The sequence below is a fragment of the Polypterus senegalus genome, chromosome 9 (assembly GCF_016835505.1).
Source record: "Polypterus senegalus isolate Bchr_013 chromosome 9, ASM1683550v1, whole genome shotgun sequence".
In the NCBI taxonomy this organism is placed as follows: domain Eukaryota; kingdom Metazoa; phylum Chordata; class Cladistia; order Polypteriformes; family Polypteridae; genus Polypterus; species Polypterus senegalus.
The window spans coordinates 74,755,265-74,778,975 of NC_053162.1; the positions used below are offsets into that span (position 1 = coordinate 74,755,265).

General features: G+C 35.0%; 1 protein-coding gene across 3 annotated transcripts in view; it reads left to right on the top strand.

The window, feature by feature from the left end:
- dhodh (dihydroorotate dehydrogenase) overlaps positions 1-23,711 on the top strand; it is a 39,380-nt gene that overhangs the window by 8,680 nt on the left and 6,989 nt on the right. For all 3 annotated transcript variants that reach the window (XM_039763303.1, XM_039763302.1, XM_039763301.1), the window contains 5 exons: positions 2,769-2,968; positions 8,431-8,513; positions 11,881-12,068; positions 19,187-19,300; positions 20,028-20,181. In XM_039763303.1, coding sequence (XP_039619237.1) covers positions 2,769-2,968; positions 8,431-8,513; positions 11,881-12,068; positions 19,187-19,300; positions 20,028-20,181 — 739 coding nt within the window. The remainder of the gene's footprint in view (positions 1-2,768; positions 2,969-8,430; positions 8,514-11,880; positions 12,069-19,186; positions 19,301-20,027; positions 20,182-23,711) is intronic.

Below are 23,711 nucleotides of genomic sequence, written 5' to 3' on the forward strand. Positions count from 1 at the left end.
TGACAGTGGACTTTAGGAATGGTCCCACAATATTATCTCCCCTCTTCATTCTTAATATTGCTGTGATAGTTGTGTAAACCTTCTAGTTTCTGTGGTCCATAATCTCCTGAAATGGGAGACCAATGTAGGGTTCATTATAAAAAATCGGGAATGGTCTCCCCTAGACTTTCTCGTATACTCAGATATGGGGATGGATATTTGAGGAGTAAACCACAAGACAATGATTATATTTTTAATTTATGTACATTAAATAATCATCAACAACAAATCAAATTAAATTAATTATGTATTGAACAATTTTTATAAAAGTTGAAAAAATCAGACTCTGCAGCTGCATGAATAAAAAGTAAAGTACCATAACGGAATAGCCCAAAAGTTGATGGAAATCTACGTTTTGTACCTAACTCTTGTATTCCAAATATTGGTTGTCCTAAGTGAAAGCGTACTCAAGTTGTCATGTTTACACAGACAAACAGACACACAGACATAATTCCAGAAATTGTATTTTCGAACTAAGAGAGGTCTAAAACACTGAGATTCATCAAAATCGCAACATTGAATCTTTGGACAATTACAGTACTTTACCTATACTTTGTATACCAGAAAGTAAAAAGGCACAAAAGCAATTGTACTTTCTACAACAGCTGAGGAAGTTCATTTAACCTTCCACAGGAGTAGCTGATTCAGTTCTACACAGCAGTAATTCATTCTGTTCTCGGATCATCAATAAGTGTGTGGTTTTGATCAGGGACTGAGAAAAACAGGGTACAACGAATAGTCAGGTCTACCAGAAATATCATTGATACCAGTCTGCCCACCTTACAGGACCTGTACTATTCCAGAGTCATGAAATGGGCAGTGCAAATAATAATCGACCCCTCACATACAGGCCGCGACCTTTTTGAACTTCTTTTGTCGGCCAGGCGTTCTGGATTAATATACGCCAAAACAAGCAGATATATGAACCGCTTTTTCCCCAAAGATCATCAAACTCACAGATGGTTATTTCAGCTTTATCAGGCTTGGCACACCACCCCCAGGTCTCCCAGGTTCTTGTATTACTGTTTACATATTGGTAATACCTGCGTTTCAGTGTTTATTTCAGCATTTCTTGCACTGAGTTGCACTCTGTACATTTATTGTATAAATGTACATTGTATGTACATTTATATATATATATATATATATATATATATATATATATATATATATATATATATACTAGCAAAATACCCACGCTTCGCAGTGGAGTAGTATTGTGTTAAAGAAGTAATGAAAAAGAAAAGGAAACATTTTAATAATAACATAACGTGATTGACAATGTAATTGTGTTGTCATTGTCATGAGTGTTGCTGGTATATATATATATATATATATATATATAATATATATATATATATATATATTGTCACACACGCGCGCATGGGAGGCAGCTAAAGGGCTCGAGTGAAGGCAGTTCTGAGCCATACCGGGATGTGGCAGAGTGCACTAACTCTCTTTCTCACTTCCCTGTAGACCTAACCCGGGAGGTTCCACCTGTCTCTCTGGACGTCACTTCTGGGACCGAGCCAATGGAGACAGACCTTGCCGGCCCCCCCTGATGTCACATCCGGGACTAATCCAATGAAAGATGAACACGTGCCCAATCCTTATGACCTCACTTCCTGCCTCCCCCTTTAAAAGCCTTCCCTTTTCCCTTCTCTGACAGTCTTGTTTTGGACTCTGTTGTAAGCACTTCAGTGCTGTATTTGGATGAAAAGAAAACGACTTTGCAGCCAGGATACCTAATTACATGGGTGGCTGCCCCAAACCTTTTTCTGTCTTTGTCTCGTTTTGTGACAATATATATATATATACTAGCAAAATACCCGCGCTTCACAACGGAGAAGTAGTGTGTTAAAGAAGTAATGAAAAAGAAAAGGAAACATTTTAATAATAACGTAACATGATTGACAATGTAATTGTGTTGTCATTGTTATGAGTGTTGTTGGCATATAGGATTTGATTATCATTATTTGTTTCAATCAGGTTCGTATTTGTAGGATGTGTTGTGTTCAAGTTACATTCCGTGTTTGTCAATCGTTGTAAAGATAAGAGGTTTCATTCATCGATTCGTTTCTTACTGCATCAATAAACAGCTCGTCTTCCTATTTATCTGAGACGTGACACACTGCATGCACAGGTTTTTTTACACTGTCTTCCTTTAGCGGGACATTGCCTTTTTCCACCGTGTGCTTTGTTTCCGCAGTAGTTGCACTTATGAATATGCTTGTATGTGTCAGACGCTTCATATTTTTTTGCTGCCTTCTCAATTGTGTAATTCGGTTTTTGTTCAGCACTTTTTGGAACTGGACATGAAATATTCCAAATAGAAGTTCTGAACCTTGTTTCTATACAGTTACACCAAACCCTTCCTATGAAATATCTGTTTCATTAAAACCTATACAAAAAATGCTTTCTTTTGAATGGATCAATACATTGTTAACATTTTGATAATGCTTTTATTCTTTTATTAATTAAAAGAAAGGAAATCTAAACTGCTTAATTTCTAATTTTCTTTTCTAATAATGAGGTTAAATAAGTATATATTCCCTTTGCTGATAAGGTAAACTGTAGTTTTGTTTATTTTGCAAAATGCGCCTAATTCTTTATAAAATGCTTCCAGATTTCCATAATGAGAGCAAAAAATTGCTCCTTAGAAAAGAAAATTACCCTGAATATATCATATTTAATATACTGTTTTGCTAAAGGTATTTTACTCTGTTTAGGAAGTACAAGTTCTTGGGCAGAGGTTTCAGAACCCTCTTGGCATTGCTGCTGGCTTTGATAAACATGCAGAAGCTGTTGATGGGCTATATAAAGTTGGTTTTGGATTTGTTGAGGTTGGAAGTGTTACTCCATTACCCCAAGATGGAAATCTCAAACCACGTGTCTTTAGGCTTACTGCAGACCAGGCTGTCATTAACAGGTAGGCCAAAGTTAAAAGGTTTTATTAGATGAATAATCATCTGTGTGTGTGTGTGTGTATATGTATGTATGTATGAGTGGTTCACAGATAAAGAAACATAAAGGTGGTGTAAATATTTCCTGAAATATCTTTACAAGGTTTTGTATGCAAAGGGCATTAGCAAAAAGCAGGGAAGAGCAGAGCTACATTGTACTCAGTTCTAATAATGTATAGCTGGTTTCTGAAATTGTGAATTTCCTTTTGATATTAATAAAGTTTATGTAACCTAATCAAGGCTAATTAAAGAGAAAAAGATTTTGTCTGTCTATTCTTGTTTAAATATGTTTCTAATTGTTTCTAAAAAGTGGTTGAACAAACCTGGCTAAAGAAATTAACAACGAAGGTGTAATTGTTTTATTAGCCCCTGTTTTAAATCTGAGATGTATTTATAGTTACGTGCATAGCATGCAAATAACACTTATTACATAACGCTATAAATGCACACCTATAAGCAGCTGTACATATGCAAGAAGACTGGCTGAAAAGATCACTTAATGTATTTTTATACTAGTACTTCAGCCTGTGGTGTCATTTGGTTTTTATTTGTTTTCATCACAGATGCCTAAAAGTTAAGGTTTTGGTTGTACATTGAATTTTACAAAAAGTGCTTCACTTTTTTGATTAACTGATCAGAACACTGAACATTCCCCAAACTTTGCATAAGATAGAACATATTATGACAGGCTATATAATAAGTTAATTTAAGATTTTCAAATGAATACTCCCCAGATGCCATTAATGCATTATCAATAGATCTTCACTTTCATGTGTTGTCATTTATTGTTTGGTCTGTTGTAAACATGGCCATGTCCTAAATAAACCTATCTTACTGCATATGGTAGTATGTGTGACATTCACACAGTGCAGGGTTGCATATTATGTGATTTTTCTCTGTACTCACCTATTGCTTCTTTTGTATCTATAAGGATTGAAACAAAGTGGGTTAAAACCTTGTTCAGAGAGAGAATTTAAAAAGGTGCTTCAGAAAAACAAATTGCTTAATAAAGCTGTCAGATCCTGCTTCATGTGTCAGTGTATTTTACATTTTGGATCTTTATTTTTATGGAGTATATGTATATTGTCTTTTTAGATTTGGCTAAGAACATGATGATATCCATTAGCTGCAGACAGAATACAATATCTGTTTCACCTTGTGCAGGTTATGCCTTCTAAGTTGTTTGATGTAATATTGAAAACACAGCATTACTGTCTGTCATATGAACATCATTGTGGGTTTTTAAAGTATCACTTTTCATGTAAATTCTGTACTCGTTGCCTAGAATTCTTATTGAGTGCAAAGTAAAAAATTTGAATAACAAATATTACCAATGTAGATGCCTTAGGCAGGGTAAACCACAGGCAGCTACAGCTAGAGGTGTGCCCTTTTTAAAATTTAGATTTATCTTTACTATTCAGGGCCATGTTTTAGTGGCTTTAAGTAAGATTTTGGTGGTGTAATTACTTTATGTACTGTAGTGGTGTGTTAGCCCCCATTGTATTGTTTTTCACATTCTACATTTTTATTAGGAAGAAATGCTCCTTACATTTACTTTTTTAAACAGAAGAGTTATTAGTCACAAATTTATATGTATTCTTCAGTTAAATTAATACATGAAATAGAAAGGGAAATATGCAAACAAGAAGGTGGATTCTTAAATTTATTATATACTAAAATGATTGCAGTTTGCAATAAAAACACCAAAAGTACTTAGATTGGTGATGACTATGTGTCAAAGTAATTTCATAGGTATTTAAAGTAAACTATTTAACAATATAATGGATGTCAGTTGGAACAAAAATGGCCTGTTTTGCATTGTATTTTGCATTGCAGGTTCGCATCCCTTGCAGTACATAATATTTTTAAATTTCTTACAAAAGTTACAAAAATTTTTCGAAAATATTTTATATTAATTGCATTTAATTTGAGTGAACCAGTTGATTTTTACTACGTTTGCCTCATGATGGTTTTGATGGACACAATAAGTTACAGTATTCCTTAACCTGCTTAAGTTAGAGCTGGCACTGGAAAGCCACTTTAAAAATATTTTAAGCTGGTGCTCCACATAAATGTAGGCACGCCGCCCAAATCCATTGTGTTTATACACAAAACTGAGAATTGGCTTCATATGGCTTTTGCGACCCAGGTATATTCATCCATTCCAACACTAAGCAATATGGATGTGTTTTTAATTTAATGCTTGCAAGACATTGTTGTAGTAGTTTCTGATTTGGCACTAATAGATGTTTTATTAATTAATTACTGGAAATGTTTCACTTCCTTGCAAATGGATGATTTGTCAAAGTAAAATAAAACTATGTACGCCTTATTATTGCAGTCTTTGAAACAGAATAATTTCACACTACATGAAATGCATGACTAGGCCCTTTCGTGACTCTTGCCTTGTGTTCAAGACTGGCAAGATAGCCTATACCCCAAAGGTATTCTGAGCCCACTTAATCCAAGATGGCAAAGGTGAGATCATTTATTCAGCTGTTCTTAAGAATTTCATCACTCATGCCTCTACCTGTCATGAAACAGCCATTTATACCCCGTCTTTGTTTTCACTTCCATTGTTAGGGATTGATGGATGGATGGATGGATAGGGGTGGCGAGTTCAGTTACGCTGTCGCTATACCTATCTGTAGGTAGGTGAAAAAGGACCTGAGTCAGAAGGCAAACCTCTCGATTTACTAGTTGATCTACATCCCTACCCTTACCTCTGAGTATGAGCTTTGGGTATTGACTGAAAGAATGAGATTGCGGATACAAGCAGCTGAAATAAGATTCCTCCACAAGGTGGCTGGATCCTCCTTTAGAAACAGTGTTAGAGGCACAGACATCCAGGAGATGCTCGGAGTAGATCTACTGAGCACTCTGCATTGAGAAGGGGGAGCCAATTGAGGTGTTTCAGGCATGCCTGCCTGTGGGTGTTTTATGGGCATGACCTGTTGGAAGGATACCCTGGGGAAAATCCAAGGCTTGCTGGGAGGATTATATCTCCCATATGGACAGGGAACGCCTTGGGATTCCAGAGTGTGACTTGGCAGGTGTAGTTGGGGAAAGGGATGTCTGGGCGTCACTGCAAATACTGTTGCCTCACGACCCGGTTTTAGGGTGTACTCCTTAATGTGCCCAATTGCAATTGTCCCCCTCCCTACTCCTCCCGCTGGCCTACATTCACACTGCGCTTTAACGTGAAGGCCTGGGCACACTTTCGTCATGACCATACGACTTTGTGTAAAGCCAAAACAAGATCTGAACACGAAGTGACAGCATGCATGTCAAAAAGATTTTGCTCTTTTTTGTGGTAGTTTAGGAGTTGTGTAGGGCAGGATAACACTCTACCTTTTTACAGATTTAATGAGCATGTAGCACAGTGTTTTGCTGTTAATCATGGCTACATGTACGGAAAGATTTTTACAGATACAAATGATGTTAAGGAAAGAATTTGCAAGTTTTCTTGCCAACTACAATTCACATTCATGTGTGTAAAAAAAAAAAAGTTTTTATCTCAAATGCTATTGAATGAAATGAGAATTGCACCATTTGCCTTGTTGCATCATTGACATCATATTTGTTTTCTGTGCTCGGGCACGTTTAACGATCACACCGTTCCCAAATGCTGCTGAACCATGATCAGGCCCACCTCTTCCAAGCAGGTCAGGGCACACAGTATGATTGGCCTGGCACACAGCGATCACACTAGTCAAACGAACTAGACTTTGTCAGGTTACATGTAGACAAACATGGTCAGGCATGGACCAAATTATCAGTATTAGTACTCCCTAAGGTAAGTGGTAGAAAATGAATGGATGAATGTTAGGGATTATCTGAAAACTTCCATGTACTACCAGACAATACAGCTACAGTTCACAAGCTGTCTTTTGTCATACAGCTACCTACTGATTCTTAAGCATACATGAAAAGACTAAGTGAAACAACGTACTCACATTCTGGATGGTTGCTGCAAATAATGGAGTTACACAACCTCTTACAGCCCCCTACTGCTATTGCACATTTTTTCTACTTTAAGACATGAAACTAACAGTTAATTAAACTATAAGTTGTTTTTATCTTTTCTAAAACCTAAAGGCCTGTCATCTGGGGTGCCTGAGCAGGTGCTACTTCAAATCTGCTTTATCACTGAACATCTTCACAGATTATACAGTACATTGAATGCAAACGTAAAAGTGCTTGGTCATGCAAATACATAAATCTAAAATGATTTGTATTACATTATTTAATCTGCATTTTTTATCTTGTGATTGAAAACATACACACAAAACATCTTTCTAGTACAATTTCAGCTGCTGAACAGAAGTTCAGAATTGCTAAACAGTCCATGTTTGTATTGTAAGTAACTGCTGAGCAAAGGCTTTCCTTTCCAAAATCTTTGCTCAGGTGTGCAATTTAGGTGTTGGAAAGAGTTTGGATACAATAGGTCCTCATGAGATGTGCCAACAACAAAATGTAAACATGTGACCGATGTTTGCTGGAGCGGACAATAAAATTAAGATTGTATAGTCTCTTTCTAACAGTTAATCCTTTCACTGTATTTTGAAATTTAGGTAAGAAATGAAATTATAGTAAATATTTCAATGTTTCAGTCAGGTTATGGGCTGGCTTTGGTAGTATGACAAGTCATGTTTTTCTATTTGTAGATAAACTATTATACCATTAGATGATTAACATGAAATTGCTTTGAAAATCATCCCACACCCTTGGGCATCAATAGTCTTTCTTTACAAGGCCCCTTGAAACTCTTGGTCTTGGTATGATATATAATTTTGCAAACAGTATATTAGGGTTGCAAAATTGGCCAAAAAAACAAGGTTTGAATGTTCAACTTAAAAATAAGTCAATATTTGAATATATCAAAACTTGTATGTACGTTTGTACACGCTATTTTATACTTTATTATTATAGTAACGCCTGCACTGGTGGCCACAGGAAGAACACAAATTGATAAAAAAAATCCAACAGTATTAGAGCAATTATTATTTAAATATAAGTGCCATGAACATCTAGTCTAGTACTGGTGGCGGGGTGCCAAAGTTCTTCTCGGTTTGGGGATGGCTTTCACTTTGATTAATCTTACTTAGATAGAATTTTTTTGTTAACATATTAGTATGTTTTTGGTGAATACAGTACTGCACTTTTTGTGTTGGGTTTACTGTTAACATGGTATTATTGAAATGCACTAAACTAGAAATCTGATTGTCATGCTCCTAATTAAACTGCAGTTACTGAACATTTACTCAGGTTCCTGTTCTTCTTCGACTGCAGCTAAGGTGAAAAAAGAAAACTTCACAACAGTATATGGAGCATACAAATAATAGTGAAGATTACAATATCATTTCTCATTAAGAAAGCCAACTAGCGTTTTATTAAATTGACTTTTTATATTTATTTTTTATTCTAGATATGGATTTAACAGTTATGGCCATGCAATGGTTCAAGAACGATTAAGTGCAAGGCAGGAATTGCAGTATGAGCTGACAAAAGGTAAAAATGAAAATACCAGCAAAAAAATACTCATTCTTCATGCTGGCACACTCATTAACTTGATATTATTTTGAATTATCTTAAAATGATTTCCATGTATTGTGTTTTTTTTCCAACACCTAGCTATTGTAACATCAAGGAAAATGTGAAGGGAGAGAGAGAGAAGAAAATGTTTAGATGTATTTCATTAAAACATTAGTATTCCTTTAGGGATACAATAGCTAAATTAAATTGTATTGTATCCAATTTATTAAGTTGCAGTTCTTTTATACAAGCTGTGCTTGTGTCTCTTTTTATTAGTGAGTGAGACTGGTCTATTTTCATTATTCTAAGAATCAAGTAATTTATTACTACTTTTGTGCTTACATTAATGTTTGATCAGGTGTCCATATATTTTAGAGATATACTGTAAATAATGCAGATTTATTATTATGACTGGTGGTTAAATAAAGATTAAAATGGATTTGTTGTATCTTTTATATATTGTATTAAATCAAATTAAAGTAACAGGTAAGATTCTAAACCTAGGTAGCCTTGTATCTGCTTTCAAAGTTCAACCAAACCTACTTCTCAGTAAAGTTTCCCCTTTTAGAAATAACATAAAATTCACAGCTTTGTTTGGCCTTTTATGGTAATATTAACATTCCAATTTATGAGGATGTCTTTATTAATACAGTGGGTATGGAAAGTATTCAGACCCACTTCAATTTTTCACTCTTTGTTATATTGCAGCCATTTGCTAAAATCATTTAAATTAATTTGTTTCCTCATTAATGTACACACAGCACCCCATATTGACAGACAAAAAAAAGAATTTTTGAAATTGTTGCAGATTTATTAAAAAAGAAAAACTGAAATATCACATGGTCCTAAGTATTCAGACCCTTTGCTCAGTATTTAGTAGAAGCACCCTTTTGAGCTAATACAGCCATGAGTCTTCTTGGGAAAGACGCAACAAGTTTTTCACACCTGGATTTAGGGATCCTCTGCCATTCCTCCTTGCAGATCCTCTCCAGTTCTGTCAGGTTGGATGGTAAACGTTGGTGGACAGCCATTTTTAGGTCTCTCCAGAGATGCTCAATTGGGTTTAAGTCAGGGCTCTGGCTGGGCCATTCAAGAACAGTCACAGAGTTGTTGTGAAGCCACTCCTACGTTATTTTAGCTGTGTGCTTAGGGTCATTGTCTTGTTGGAAGGTAAACCTTCGGCCCAGTCTGAGGTCCTTAGCATTCTGGAGAAGGTTTTTGTCCAGGATATCCCTGTACTTGGCCGCATTCATCTTTCCCTCGATTGCAACCAGTCGTCCTGTCCCTGTAGCTGAAAAACACCCCCACAGCATGATGCTCCCACCGCCATGCTTCACTGTGGGGACTGTATTGGACAAGTGATGAGCAGTGCCTGGTTGTCTCCACACATATCGCTTAGAATTAAGGCCAAAAAGTTCTATCTTGGTCTCATCAGACCAGAGAATCTTATTTCTCACCATCTCAGAGTCCTTCAGGTGTCTTTTAGCAAACTCCATGCGGGCTGTCATGTGTCTTGCCTCTCCTCAACCTGACAGAACTGGAGAGGATCTCTAAGGAGGAATGGCAGAGGATCCCTAAATCCAGGTGTGAAAAACTTGTTGCATCTTTCCCAAGAAGAATCATGGCTGTATTAGCTCAAAAGGGTGCTTCTACTAAATACTGAGCAAAGGATCTGAATGCTTAGGACCATTTGATATTTCAGTTATTTTTTAATAAATTTGGAAAAATTTCAAAAATTCTTTTTTTTGTCTGTCAATATGGGGTGCTGTGTGTACATTAATGAGGAAAAAAATTAATTTAAATGATTTTTGCAAATGGCTGCAATATAACAAAGAGTGAAAAATTGAAGGGGGTCTGAATACTTTCCGTACCCACTGTATATATTAGTAGTGGAAACTGCAACAACAGAAAACCTGTACAGTCATGTTCTTTAGATGTTAAGGCATTTTTTTCCAAATACTTTTTTGTCATAGAGTCTTCTTTCACTGACTGTGTTTTGTACATTTTATACAATATGAACATTTTCACAGATGTTAGAAGAGCACCCACCTACTCATTAAATAAATGCTGTAAAACTTAAAATACTATGTGTTCTGCATCTTGGGTAATATTTTACAGACTTCTCTTTTACATCTCAGGGACAGGTAACTGACATTAGTGTTAAACCGGAAATGGATTTATTGCAGGTTTTTGCAAACAAATTCCTGAGCTAGAAATAAGTGTTCTTCAGTCGCACAGATTAATGTGGGTATATTTTTGGAGTATGTTCAAGTGTATAGAAAAATATACCTGCATAGCTAAAATAGTGTATAAATAATCATACTTGGAATGTGGAAACCAAAAAGAACAAATTGTGTATCTGTACTTTTTATCAACCCTCCTTCAGTCATCACAACAGCTAGTACTGCTTAGGTTTGTTGTCGGCACAGTTGTCAACAAGTTTCACAAAGCTGATCAGCAAGAAGTTGAATTTCAAGAGTTTGTGATATTCATCTGTGCTGATGTAGCTTGACAGATATTCACCATTACTTGAGTGTCGGTTTATCCAGATATTGAACCCTGAGCTACAGTGTCTGAATATGCAGTTTCATGAATATTAGTGCAACAAGTTACACCTGTATTATTAGCAATTAAGATATAAATTAGTTAATTAAATGCCTTCCAAGACAGAACATAAAAAATAGCTATGGTAATTTTACCTATTATAATCCCAGTGATATGATTGGTTGAAAACTAACATACACAGCTGTTGGTAAGCTGAAAATTGAAAAGTTATCACTGTGCATTCCTTGTTACAAAGGGCTCCAAAGGGCTGAGTTTAGGCACTACACTGTAACAAGCAACTTACAAAGATGATGCACGTTAAAGGATTTATGAAAGGGAATTTTTGAAATGTAGGTATTTTTTCACCTTTTACGTAGTATAAACTTAATTTAAAAAAAATAAAATTCTGTTTTCATTTAATGCAAAATATTTAGTGAAAATAACACTGTGATCGCATCCTTTTTGTTAAGCTTATTTTGTTATTTATTGTTTGCTTGTAGAATATTCCAAAGAATGACAAAATCTTCAGTAGGACAAGATAATGTGATCATGTTATGAAAAAGTGGGTCCGTGTTTACTATTTGCAGGGAAGTAGTTTATATGTATTTATCCTTACGATAAACTGATATAAATACCAGGCAAGAAAATTTTACAGAATATTTATATGCTACACTAGAAGTTCCTAAACAAACATATTGATCTCCCTTGAATAGAAAAAAATACTGTTAAGGAAATAGTAAAATTACTGTATTTGTAGAAAAACAGCAGATTCATAACTTTAATGAATTGCACATTCTAGCTGGACGACCTCTTGGGATTAATCTTGGGAAGAATAAATTGTCCAAGGATGCAGTTTCTGATTACACAGAGGGTGTGAAAAGGTTGGGCCCATTGGCTGACTATCTAGTGGTGAATGTCAGCAGCCCAAATACCCCTGGATTACGGGACCTTCAGGGAAAGGCAGAATTACGCCACCTGTTAGACAAAGTAAGTCTTCACTTCAGGATTTGCAGTAGTCATTGTAAAGCCATAATAAATATTAATAAATTAAAAAAGCTTTTATGTTTGCAAATCTCTAATCTAATGTAATATGAGTGGGTTATTATTCATTAAATATTCTACAAATAATTTTACATAATTCTTCATTAAAAATATTAATAAAAGTTATGTACACCTTTTTGCAACAGAATCGTGGAAAAGACCCACTTGCAGATGGATGATTTCTTTAATGATATCTGAATGTCTTTTGTCATCTGCTACATTTTTTCTTTCTGGAATGGAAGTGAAACTACATTGAAAACCATTTGCTGCCTGCCATGCCTCTTGATGGAAAAGTTTGAATGGGTGACAATGATGTGCCTGATTTGCTACTGCCTGTACACTATTGCCTCAGTAGGGTGATGTGTTTCCACTTGCCAGCAGGCACTTAATGTGAGGAGAAGGGCACTTAAGTCCATTATGCTCCATTTGGCAAAAATGCGGCACCTCTACAAAAATCACTGATTTTTGATTTCATCTTTTAGTCCAGGCTGACAGTTAAAACATTTGGGCTGCTGTCATTTCTAGTCTGTAGTAATGAATGCAGTGCCTGTCATTACAGTACATTTTGAACATAAGGCTAGACTAATTCTGTTGTACTCTATGTAAGGTTTAGAGTTAGACTGACATTTTTAATATGCATTGTTCTTTTCAAGATAGGACATGCAGGTTTTTCTAAAACCTTAAAACAGAAATACTAAATTTGGAAGTGGTATTTGCACTTTTACAAATCTAAAAATGTGATCTAAATCTTATTTCTTTAAAGCCTAACAATAAACATTTTGAGAGATATGGAATCAGTGCTGTTTAGTGTTTGATTTAAGATTTCATTGTACAGGTATTTCCAGGTAGTGCTTTAAATAAAGATATGTATTTTTAGCTGTAATTTTACTTTATTTTTTTGTTGGCTGGCACAATGGCTAATCCAGCTGTTTCACAGTTTTTAGAGGCTATTCTCCAATCCCGTCAGGTCACTATTGGTATGGACTTTGCATGTTCTGTGTGGACCCAAACCAGGCACTCTGGTTTTTCCTGCAGCATTCCAAAAACAGTTTAACTTAATTGCTACCTTTAAATTGGCTTAGTAAGAGTTGATGAGTGTTCCAGGCGATGGAATTACTTTTTCACCATGGCTGGTCCCAGCCTTACACCCAGTGCTGCTGGGACAGATGTTGGTCCCCCACAAACCTATGAGGAATAGTGTTTGAAAATGGATACATTATTTATTAACCTGCTGTGCTGTCTTAAAGAGAACTCATATGATGCTTTTGTTAAAGTTATAATTAAGCAGGAATTCAATAAAATTTGACAGCAGTTCAATAAAACATTTTTTATTGATTTTATTAAAATCATGCAACATTCCATACAAATTAATTTTTACAAACATAAGATCGAAAACAAATAAAACAAAATCAATTAAACGATTTTAAATAATGTTTATTCTTTTTTGTCATCAGGGTGACATGTTTATTCTTGTGTTGCATTTTAGAAGCAGGCTTAACATTCTTTCAAATAATTTACCTTTTTTAACATGTCAAATGTACAGTATACTGAATTTACAGTTCTAATGTTTAGCAAGATAATAGCAATATGAAATTGTGGTCATTTTTTGAACATTAAAATTGGACCATTTTTAGAATTTTGTGTCAAATTTAAAGATTTTCATTGATTGGAGTGATTAACTGCCTTTTTTTGTAGTAACTGTTGCAGCTTTCTGCATACAATAGGTAGCTGCCTGTGGAAAATAGCAAGCTTCAGCCACATAATAATTGACCAATCAGAAGTTGGCTCAAAAGATTCTGTATTACTTCTATACAGTTCAAGTTAACAGACCTTTGAACCGCTTTTCTTACTAGTGGATCAAAAGGAACCATATAACAAGAGATTGGCAGCGTAAACTGGCCAATGTCAGGCTAGTAGTTCTTTTAAACAAGTGTGTTAGAAAAAGGTTGAAGGACAAACCTTTATCTTGCTATCCATGAATCAGATACTTTCTAAACAAACAAATGAAGAATTGCTTTTTGTTGACTAAATGTTTGTGTAGCTCTTAAACCCACAAATAGTGGATATAGTCACTTATTAGTAAGGAATGTAAAATTTTAAAACATTTTATTTGTCATGCTTTGTCAGTTTAGTGACACCAGGGGGCAGCATTGTGACACTCTGTTTATCAAGCTTATATGTTCTCTTTGCCTGTTAATGAGATTTTGCTGGATTCTGCAGTTTCCTCACATGTCCCAAACCATTGTTTATTAAGTGAATTAATGAATCCAAATAGTGCTGTGTGTAAGTAATTATGGGCATGAGTGTTCATGTCCCCTGTATGAAATAATGTAGCACTCCTGTATCTGCTTCTCACACTGAAATGGTATAAAGTAATTCATACAATAGGAAAAAATTGGATAGACTTGTGTGACCGCAAGCAAGTTGCATAAATCCATCTCTGCACATATTTTGAAAAATTTTGAACAAACTATGTAAGAAGCATTTGAAATGGTATACTATGTAGAGTAATTTGGCATTGATTGATTGATAGATAGATAGATAGATACTTTATTAATCCCAAGGGGAAATTCACATAATCCAGCAGCAGTATACTGATACAAAGAAACAATATTAAATTAAATAGTAATAAAAATGAAAAAAATTAAAATAAAATTAATGTTAGCATTTACTCCCCCGGGTGGAATTGAAGAGTCGCATAGTGTGGGGGAGGAACGATCTCCTCAGTCTGTCAGTGGAGCAGGACAGTGACAAAAGTCTGTCACTGAAGCTACTCCTCTGCCTGGAGATGACACTCTTTGAAATATTGAATACTTCACCACTAATAATATAAAATTTTCAATGTATACAAATGTTTTAATATGCAAGGTAAATTAAGATGTTTATGTTATAGCAGTATAGTGTTGCAATGTGCTGATTTTTAAATCCTGACCCAGCCACCATCTGTGTTGAATTTTTAATGTTCTCCCATTCTCTCCATTTTTTCCCTGGTATTTCAGTTGTATCTCCAGTATCACAAATTTGTGCATACAAAGAGAGTTTGTCATTATAACTTGACCCTGTAAAAGAGCGTATGCATAAATATAACCAACATTGCATTACCCCAGGTTACTTCCATACACCAATGAAGATTATGTTCCACCACTTGTGAGCAAGAAAATAAAATGATGGTTAGTGGTCTGGATTATCTATCGATCTTGTCCCTCAAGTATCCTTGTGGCTTCAGATTTTCATTCCAAAGACTTATTTTGCAGAGAATGAGTATGAGCAGTGATTTATTATTTCTAAATCATTTTGTTCTTCAATGTGAAATTAATTTGAATTTCTAATTCTCTCAAAGTTTTTGTCTTTGTCTGTTTTGGTAAAAAGAACACAATGTTCAACAGTTCATAGTTTATGCAACAGTAGTTTTATTATTTATCACATTTTATATTTTAATATTAGCCTGGACCTTAATTTCAAAGTCATTAAAGTATAAGTTATAAACTGACACAGCTGATCATATTTTTTTTGCATACTAAATTGTAGTCTCTGTAGTATATTATGTAAGTACAAATTAGGTGTCTTGTTGCTAATATCCAAACTGTCCAGACCATGGCACTTTTCTTTTTCAAAAGGCATATACATGTGTTCTTTTTGCTATTTTCCACAGACATCCCTCACTGCATGTGGTCTTTCTAATTTGATTTATGCTTTGTGGTTTGGTGTGGTAAAGGGTTAGACCATATTCCCCCCCATTTTTCAACATCAAGCCTAAAAACAAATGTTTAGCTGCATTTGTAAGAACTACAGTAACTGAGAATAAATCAAATTCAGTTGACAGTTGCCTACTCATCGGATTTGGAACCATAGTGTTTTTTTTTTATTTTATAGTCTTTAGTTCTCTTCAGTAAACATATACACCCTTACTATGATGTTAGCTCTCTAAAACCTAGAGAATGTGCTGGAACCATGTTGTCTTCACTCATATGTTTACACATTGTTCATATCCTTCAAAATGGATGAAGAGATGGTTTAAAATAAAAAAAGGAAATAAGTAACTGAGTCAATCAGGACGTCAACAGTTGAACCTGGACTGAGCAACACAATAGCTGATATCTGAAAATTTCTCCAGGTGCAGTGGAGATGCTGGAAAGATACCTTAAACTGTAGTCTCCAGTCTCAACTATGCTGGTGGCATCTGAAATGTGTCAAAATGAAATGGATTGGTGCACATTTACTAAGGTAGATATCGATGACAGATGATGTTGAAGGCACTAAAGCCTATAAAGTCAGCCGCATTGTGACCATGTCTGTCATCACACCCCCTCCATGAGATACAGAGAAATCACAGTTACTCCATGGTGGTGGAGGAGCTCAAACCTACTGTACATGGATATATGAAAAAGAGGTATGTTTCCAAAACCTTATCAGTTATTCAAATGAAACTGTTAAAATGTTGGCTTTTCAGTTAGCTGTAAAAGAGTTGTAAAAGAAGTTCCCATAATTAATTGCCAAAGGCTAATTTTTAAAGTGTGAACACCTCAAAGAATAGCTCACATCAACAGTGATTCCTCTTTTAAGATCCTCCATGTCCTGTCTAATCAAAATTGTGAGGAATAATTCTTCAGATTAACTACTTACACATCAGTGATGGAGAAAGTGGAGTGATTTTTAGTAAGTTGTGCAAGTAGAATTCGGCATAGAAAGTAAATAAATTTTGAAAAAAATCACTGAATGGTCTGTGGCAGCCACTAAGGCACTGAATATATTGTTGAATGTGGAATAATTGTAGAGTTCCTTTTTAATCTGAATTCAGCACCAAGTATATGGCTGCACAAGAGGCATTGAACCCAAGCAATAGGAAACAAATAAGGAATAATTCTGATAGCCCTGATCAAGTGGATGATTTTCCTGCTCTGTCAAAGAGGTCAAAGGATTCTTGTGCAGCTGCTGATCCTCATATGGGAAAATTAATGGATGAAATCTTGGCAAAGGCAATTCAAAAACAGACCCCTTTCCAGGAAGTTTGGGCATGCAATAATGGGTGTCAAAAAATGGGGTAAATACATTACACAAAGAAGAACACTAAGTAGTCTTTTTTTCACAGAGCTAGATGGCCAATCTATCATTGCCACCTCAGAATCAATCAGTTATGATAGGGCTTTGCTTTGCTTGATTTAAAAATGTCAAGACCCTGTTGGTAATTAATGCCACGCTGTGATCGAAAATTTTTCTTGCTGTTTTGCATTGTGCTGTAAAGTGAAAACTTGCATTACAGAGAGAGTAAAACAGGCTTGGTAATAACATTTTTGTTTAATTGTGATGTATTTTTTTTGTGATACGCTAAACATGTTTTTTAATTTTTACTAAAATGTTATTTTGGATGAGCTTCTTTGTTTTTTAACTTGCATTTTGTATGAAAGCAAAAATGATGATGATTTCATTCTTTTTCTACATCAGGTGCTTGAATTTATATTCCTAAGGACTTCTCTATAGAAGCAATGTTTTTTAGTGTTTACTGAATTTATTTAATTAAAAAGTAATGCTAAAATATGTGTTGAGTCTGTGTGTGCATTTAAGCAATAATTTACTATTAGATCATAGAAGGGATTGCTACAGTAAAGAGTTCACACAATTAATTCTCTGAGAATTAAAAAAAAAATTGAATCAAAACCAGGATGAGTCATAATTGAATATATCAAACTGGGAAATCTTTGCCAATACCCAACTCTGTTAAATATTGTATATTTTAAGGAGTGAAGAAAAGTATAATTAGTTTGTGTGATGTGATTGATAATAGCAGTTCAGCAGTTTGGTGTCACCTGCACTAACTTCAAATTCTGTGAATGTCAAACTGTTGAATTAATGCTATGCCTGCAGCAATATGCAGAGTTTGTGTTTACACACAGTGTTGAATGTATAAAAAGATAAGATAGCATCTTCTTTCCCTAGCTGGAAATGCTATTGACTGTTCATTTTCATCTGATTCCTAACAGTCATCAAATACTGACTTATGCTACCTTGTAGTTAAAAAAAAAAAATAGGCAGGTGTATGCATCTCATTTGTTTTGGTCTTGGAAAATTTGTTTTTTGTTTTTCTTTAGCTTGTGTCTCCTAAACAGTGTTACAACTATGTATGTTCTTTTTTAAAGAAAGTCTTGTTTTTAAAGTGTAAATGCTCTTGAAAAGATAGAAATTTTTTAAAATATTAGCATTATCCCCTGACAGAAGACTCCTAAAATTAAGTTTTTAAGAAGTCTTTCAACTTTTCTTTAATAGCGACTACATACATTTAACGTCAGTTCACATACCTAACTGGAACAGAAACAGAAACAGCTCTGTTGTGGTGTAAGTTGATCACTGGGATCACTAATGCATGCATCCACACTTGCAGTCACACAGAAGCCAATTTGAGTTGCCAGGTATCCTGGTGGGTTTGGCAAGGCGCTATCAGCCTATGCTCCCAACCTAAAGATATTATGATTAAGTTGTGGGATAACTTGTCGTGAACCCAGATCAGTTATATAAAGTACCATGTTTTAAAAACAGAGGGAAACTTTTTCCTTCAAGCAAACCATTTAGAATTTCTTGAGTCTGTTTATGATTGTGCAAGTAGGCAGCAAGTTGTTGAATTGCAAAAGCAAAAGGAGTTGGCAAACTGAAAACATCTATGAAGAATGATATGCTCTCAAGTGAAGAAATCCGCTGACACTCTTTATATGTACAAGTACAGAGTCTTCAGGGTTAAAGTTTAATAACTTATGATTCACTATTTTATTTTATTTTTTACACAATAATGGTGATAATTTGAAACATAAACAATTCTGACAAATTACGTTTGAGTGAATATTTATTATATATTATACATGATACAGTTTCAAAGATGCTTCCTCAAGGAAAAATTATGCAAAATAATTAATTTCATGTTGCAGTGCTGGTATTAGCCCCTTGGTAGATAAAGGAGTTGAATGGTTTTACAAATTAAAAAAAGTAAAAATCCTGACTCATTTTTGTGTTTAAGTAGTTGTAACTGTAAGGTATGCTGGTACTTGATATCTAATCACATTTTTTGATCTTGACAGGTATTAAAAGAAAGGGACAATCTTAAGTGTGAGCGGAAGCCAGCAATCCTGGTAAAGATTGCACCAGACTTAACACGACAAGATAAAATGGACATTGCTGATGTTCTGCTTGAGGTTAGAAATCCTCTGCAAGTTGAAATGCTGTGATGTTTAAGCTGATATAATAATATTGTGTCTGTTTTACATTATAAAAATCATGAAATTTCTCCATAAAATAAATTAAACCCCTACCTTAAAACTGATCTGCGTATTGTGTTCTTGAACTATTAGTACCCATAAAATCCATTAAACAGGATTAAATATTTGGCTGTATTAATCTTACATCAATATTTTATATTATATTATAATACTTAATGCAACTTTTACCACAGACAAATGTAATGTCCAATAATTTTGGAGGCACGTGGAAGAAATCCTGAACCTGTAATGAAGATTTTTTTTTTCAGAATGTTGAAACCAATACGTTTAAACCTGTAGACTTGTTGTTTCAACTCAGAAAACAGATACTTGGTTCGGTTCAATTTTATAGAGTTTAATTTTTCTTCTACTGTAAATAGCCAATTTATTGTTTTGTGGGTTGCGAATCACATTTTCTGGGACAAAATCTTTACCCTTAATTTCATTAATGATGACATTCATCTTAACAAGGGCTTCACGGACAGTGTTGGCAAAACAACCATTTACTTTAAACTTAAGGTTCTTTTTTGACTAATTCCTTAGCTTTTTTTTCTTGAAGGTTACTGATAATTGTAAACTCTGTGCAATAATTAGATGCTTCTATAATATATGTTGTATAGCGTTATGTTTGACCGTGGTAAATTTTGTTTCTTTCTTAATCTAGCTGGGAATAGATGGTCTCATTGTCACAAATACTACTATATCACGTCCTTCCACCTTACAAGACCCTTTGTCTTGTGAGGCAGGGGGACTAAGTGGACAACCCTTGAGAGAAATGTCAACACAAACAGTACGTGAGATGTACTGCCTTACTGGAGGTACTCTTTGATTTTTATTTTTATTCACTGTTTATTTTTATAATTTATGTAAGAAGTTCAGACTATTGAACTACACAATGATATATTAGATTTGATCCTGCCATCCAGTTAATTTAATGCATCTCCTTAACTTGCGTACTATGTTACCTGTTTATTTGATTTGTATTTTATTTAACCATTGTTTTTAATGTAAAACATTACAATTTTGTTTTAAAGTGTCATATTAGTATTTTAAAACTAGCAAAAATATAAAAATGTGTGCTTGTTTAACATTTTAGCAAAACTAAAAGACATACTAGTCATTTTTCTTTTTTTATGTTTTGGCAAAATGATTTAGTATAATCAAAGATCACATTATTAATATCCCATTCCATCCTGTCCTCTACTTATCTAACACACACACACACACACACACACACACTCACACTTCATTATTATTATTATTGTTGTTGTAATTACTTACCACACACACACTTTATCATTATTATTATTGTTGTTAGTATTTTTGTCATCGTCTTTTATTTTTACAACTATTGACAAGTTAAGCTACCTTTTTATTTATGTAATGCTTATGAATCATGCACATATACATAAAAGACACTTGAAACACCACACTTCACAAAAACTGGTCTCCCAAGCTCAAAGTGATCAAAGAGAAAGTGGAATGGGACACATTTCACAATCCTCCTCTGTATTTATAATGTGTATTAAAAAACACAAACAAAAGTGCTTGTGATTGCTCAAACATGTTAAGCAAAGGTATTAATCAATACTCTTTTCTGAGCAATGTTTTGTTAAATAAATAGATAATGCAGCCACTGGCTGATAGATTGGTAGTGTGGACCTGACTTGAGTAGAATCCCATGCTTTGAAGCATTGGATGTTATGAGAAGGAGCAAGTGGTCAAGGAATTACGTCTAGGACAAAAGTATAACCGGCTTCTCATTTTTCTTCTTTTACTGTTACAGCAAAATGTAATACAGGAGACCTTAAGGTTTGTTTTTCACTATTCCTGTTTTTGGCATTATATGTCATGTCAGTAGCTACCTAAAGCATATACTGCTTGTAAAAATTCATAGTTGACTAAGATAGCTAAAAGTTGACACTGAAAAGGCTCTTTACAACTGTGATTTTTAAATCTGTTATAATAACAAAAGGAAAATCTGTAATATGGGAGTTATTTTCCATGTCTTCAATGCTTTCTGTGTTGTTGTTATGGACACTAAAAATAATATGAGAATTACTGTGAAAAAATACAGAGGAGCTGATAAATGGTAGGCCAAAAGTAGCTGAAAGGCAGGCAAATGGTGAAAACCGAGAAAGCAAAAGCAAACCAGGCTGACAAGAATCAAATGGCAAAGAAGAATACATCAGTCTGATATGAAGTGAACATAAATACTAGGAATCAATCGTAACGCTATGGCTTACATAAACTTCAGCTAACTACACTAAGAAACTTTAGAATATAGAATCCACTGGGGAAGAAGACTGAACAAATTGCAGTTCCATTTGTAAATCACGTGTGAACTGTCACAGCCACATGTCTATAGAAAATGCTACCGTAACATAAAATATCTTTTTCTGAATCCAAAAATAAACCATGTGAGACAAATCTTTATAATTTAAAACCAAAACTAAACCCAAAATATACACAAATGTTTATATTATGATAGGAGGATACATTTCTACCTTAAAACAGTTCTAATTTGGTAATTTTGGGTTGAAGAATGAACCAAAACAATATCAGGAGCAGAATGAATGATACTTTTAGTGTACTAGAGAACTATTTAAAAAGGTCTGTTCTTAGTCAGCTTCCATGGCTTAGCGGTAAGATTTGCAGACACACAGTACAGTGAGCTTGCCGTGCCTCAGAGATCCAAGTTCGATTCCCCGTTGGGGAGAAAGTGTTAGGGTAGCACGGTGGTGCAGTGGGTAGCGCTGCTGCCTTGCAGTTAGGAGACCCAGATTCGCTTCCCGGGTCCTCCCTGCGTGGAGTCTGCGTGGGTTTCCTCCTACAGTCCAAAGACATGCAGGTTAGGTGCGTTGGCGATTCTAAATTGTCCCTAATGTGTGCTTGGTGTGTGGGTGTGTATGTGTGCACCCTACAATGGGTTGGTGCCCTGCCCGGGGTTTGTTTCCTGCCTTGCACCCTGTGTTGGCTGGGATTGGCTCCAGCAGACTCCCATGACCCTGTAGTTAGGATGTAGCAGGTTGGATGATGGATGGATGTTCTTAGTATAGCCCTTAGATCCAAAAGCAAATAATAAGGTAGATAAATCTTTCAAAATTCATTGTGAATGGGTGTGTTTAAGCAATATAATTCTGTCAGTTTATTAATGATATACAAGACAACCTTTCAAAATACTACTAGGGATAGGAATAATAGATTCTTGAAGTAATGTGTAAAAAGGGAGCTATGTAGTGTCATGGTACTTTAACAGAATGGCAAAATGTAAATTAATGGTTTTATTTTACATTCAAATGGTCCTTTTTTTCTTCCTTCATTGCTTTTTCCTTTTTTAAGTTACCTGCCTGATGTCCTATAAAACATAAATGACCTCAATGCCAGATTTCAGGTCAAGGGGAATTACATTCATGATTTATATAGCAGTAGTATGGCTAGAGTTGTTTAAATAACATTAAAACATTAGAATAACTGTGATGAAAATGGCCTAAAACAATCTTGAACAGTTAGCTATATTGAAACTGGATTATTTTCCACTAGCCAACCCGCGGCGTACCATATGCCGTATAATCAGGCCGTTTTTTTTTTTTTTTATGATTTTTAAGCACAGGGAGAAAATTAACATTTGAAAAATCGGTAATGTAATGAATCAGCAAGAAATGCAACATTATAACAATGCACGGAACGAACCAACACACAATCGTCCGTGACTGAAAACTGGCGGACCAATCTTGTTGATGTGAGCGAAGGAAATGTAGACGTGCGCCTTCTGTTCTGACAGATGCGTCGATGATGTATTGCTGGAAGAGTTTGCCACTGGAATGCAAGACACTAAATGAAGATCTCATAGCAAGCCTGAAAGCATAAAATTGGAGCTGTGTGACTCGCGTTCTTTTCGCGGTTTGCTTTTACTCAACATGGGTTAATTGTATGTGCTAGCCTGGATCTCCAAAAGGGAATAGCAGTGAGAACATATTGAGAACAGAGATATGCTTGCAAGCATCTCCCCTTGGATATATGCAAATGTCGCGTTGTGCAGGAGGTTCCCCGTCTTCACCTACAAAGCAGCAACATCGGTTTGACAGGACGGGGCGTTATACCTTCTCATATCCAGACCTGGATTTTCCTTGAACACCATTCGTACAGCAGTAACAGAGTAACCGTGATTGATAATGTCATGCATTTGCATGTAAGACTTTGCAAAGGGATTAACCTGGCATATCATGTTGTCTAGTTAAAGCAACAAAATGTCACTGCAAGCACTATTACATTCCTTTTGCAAACGTTGACTGGTAGCCTCAGTAGAATCGAAGATATATAGCTGACCGTATTGTGGTGACGTGTC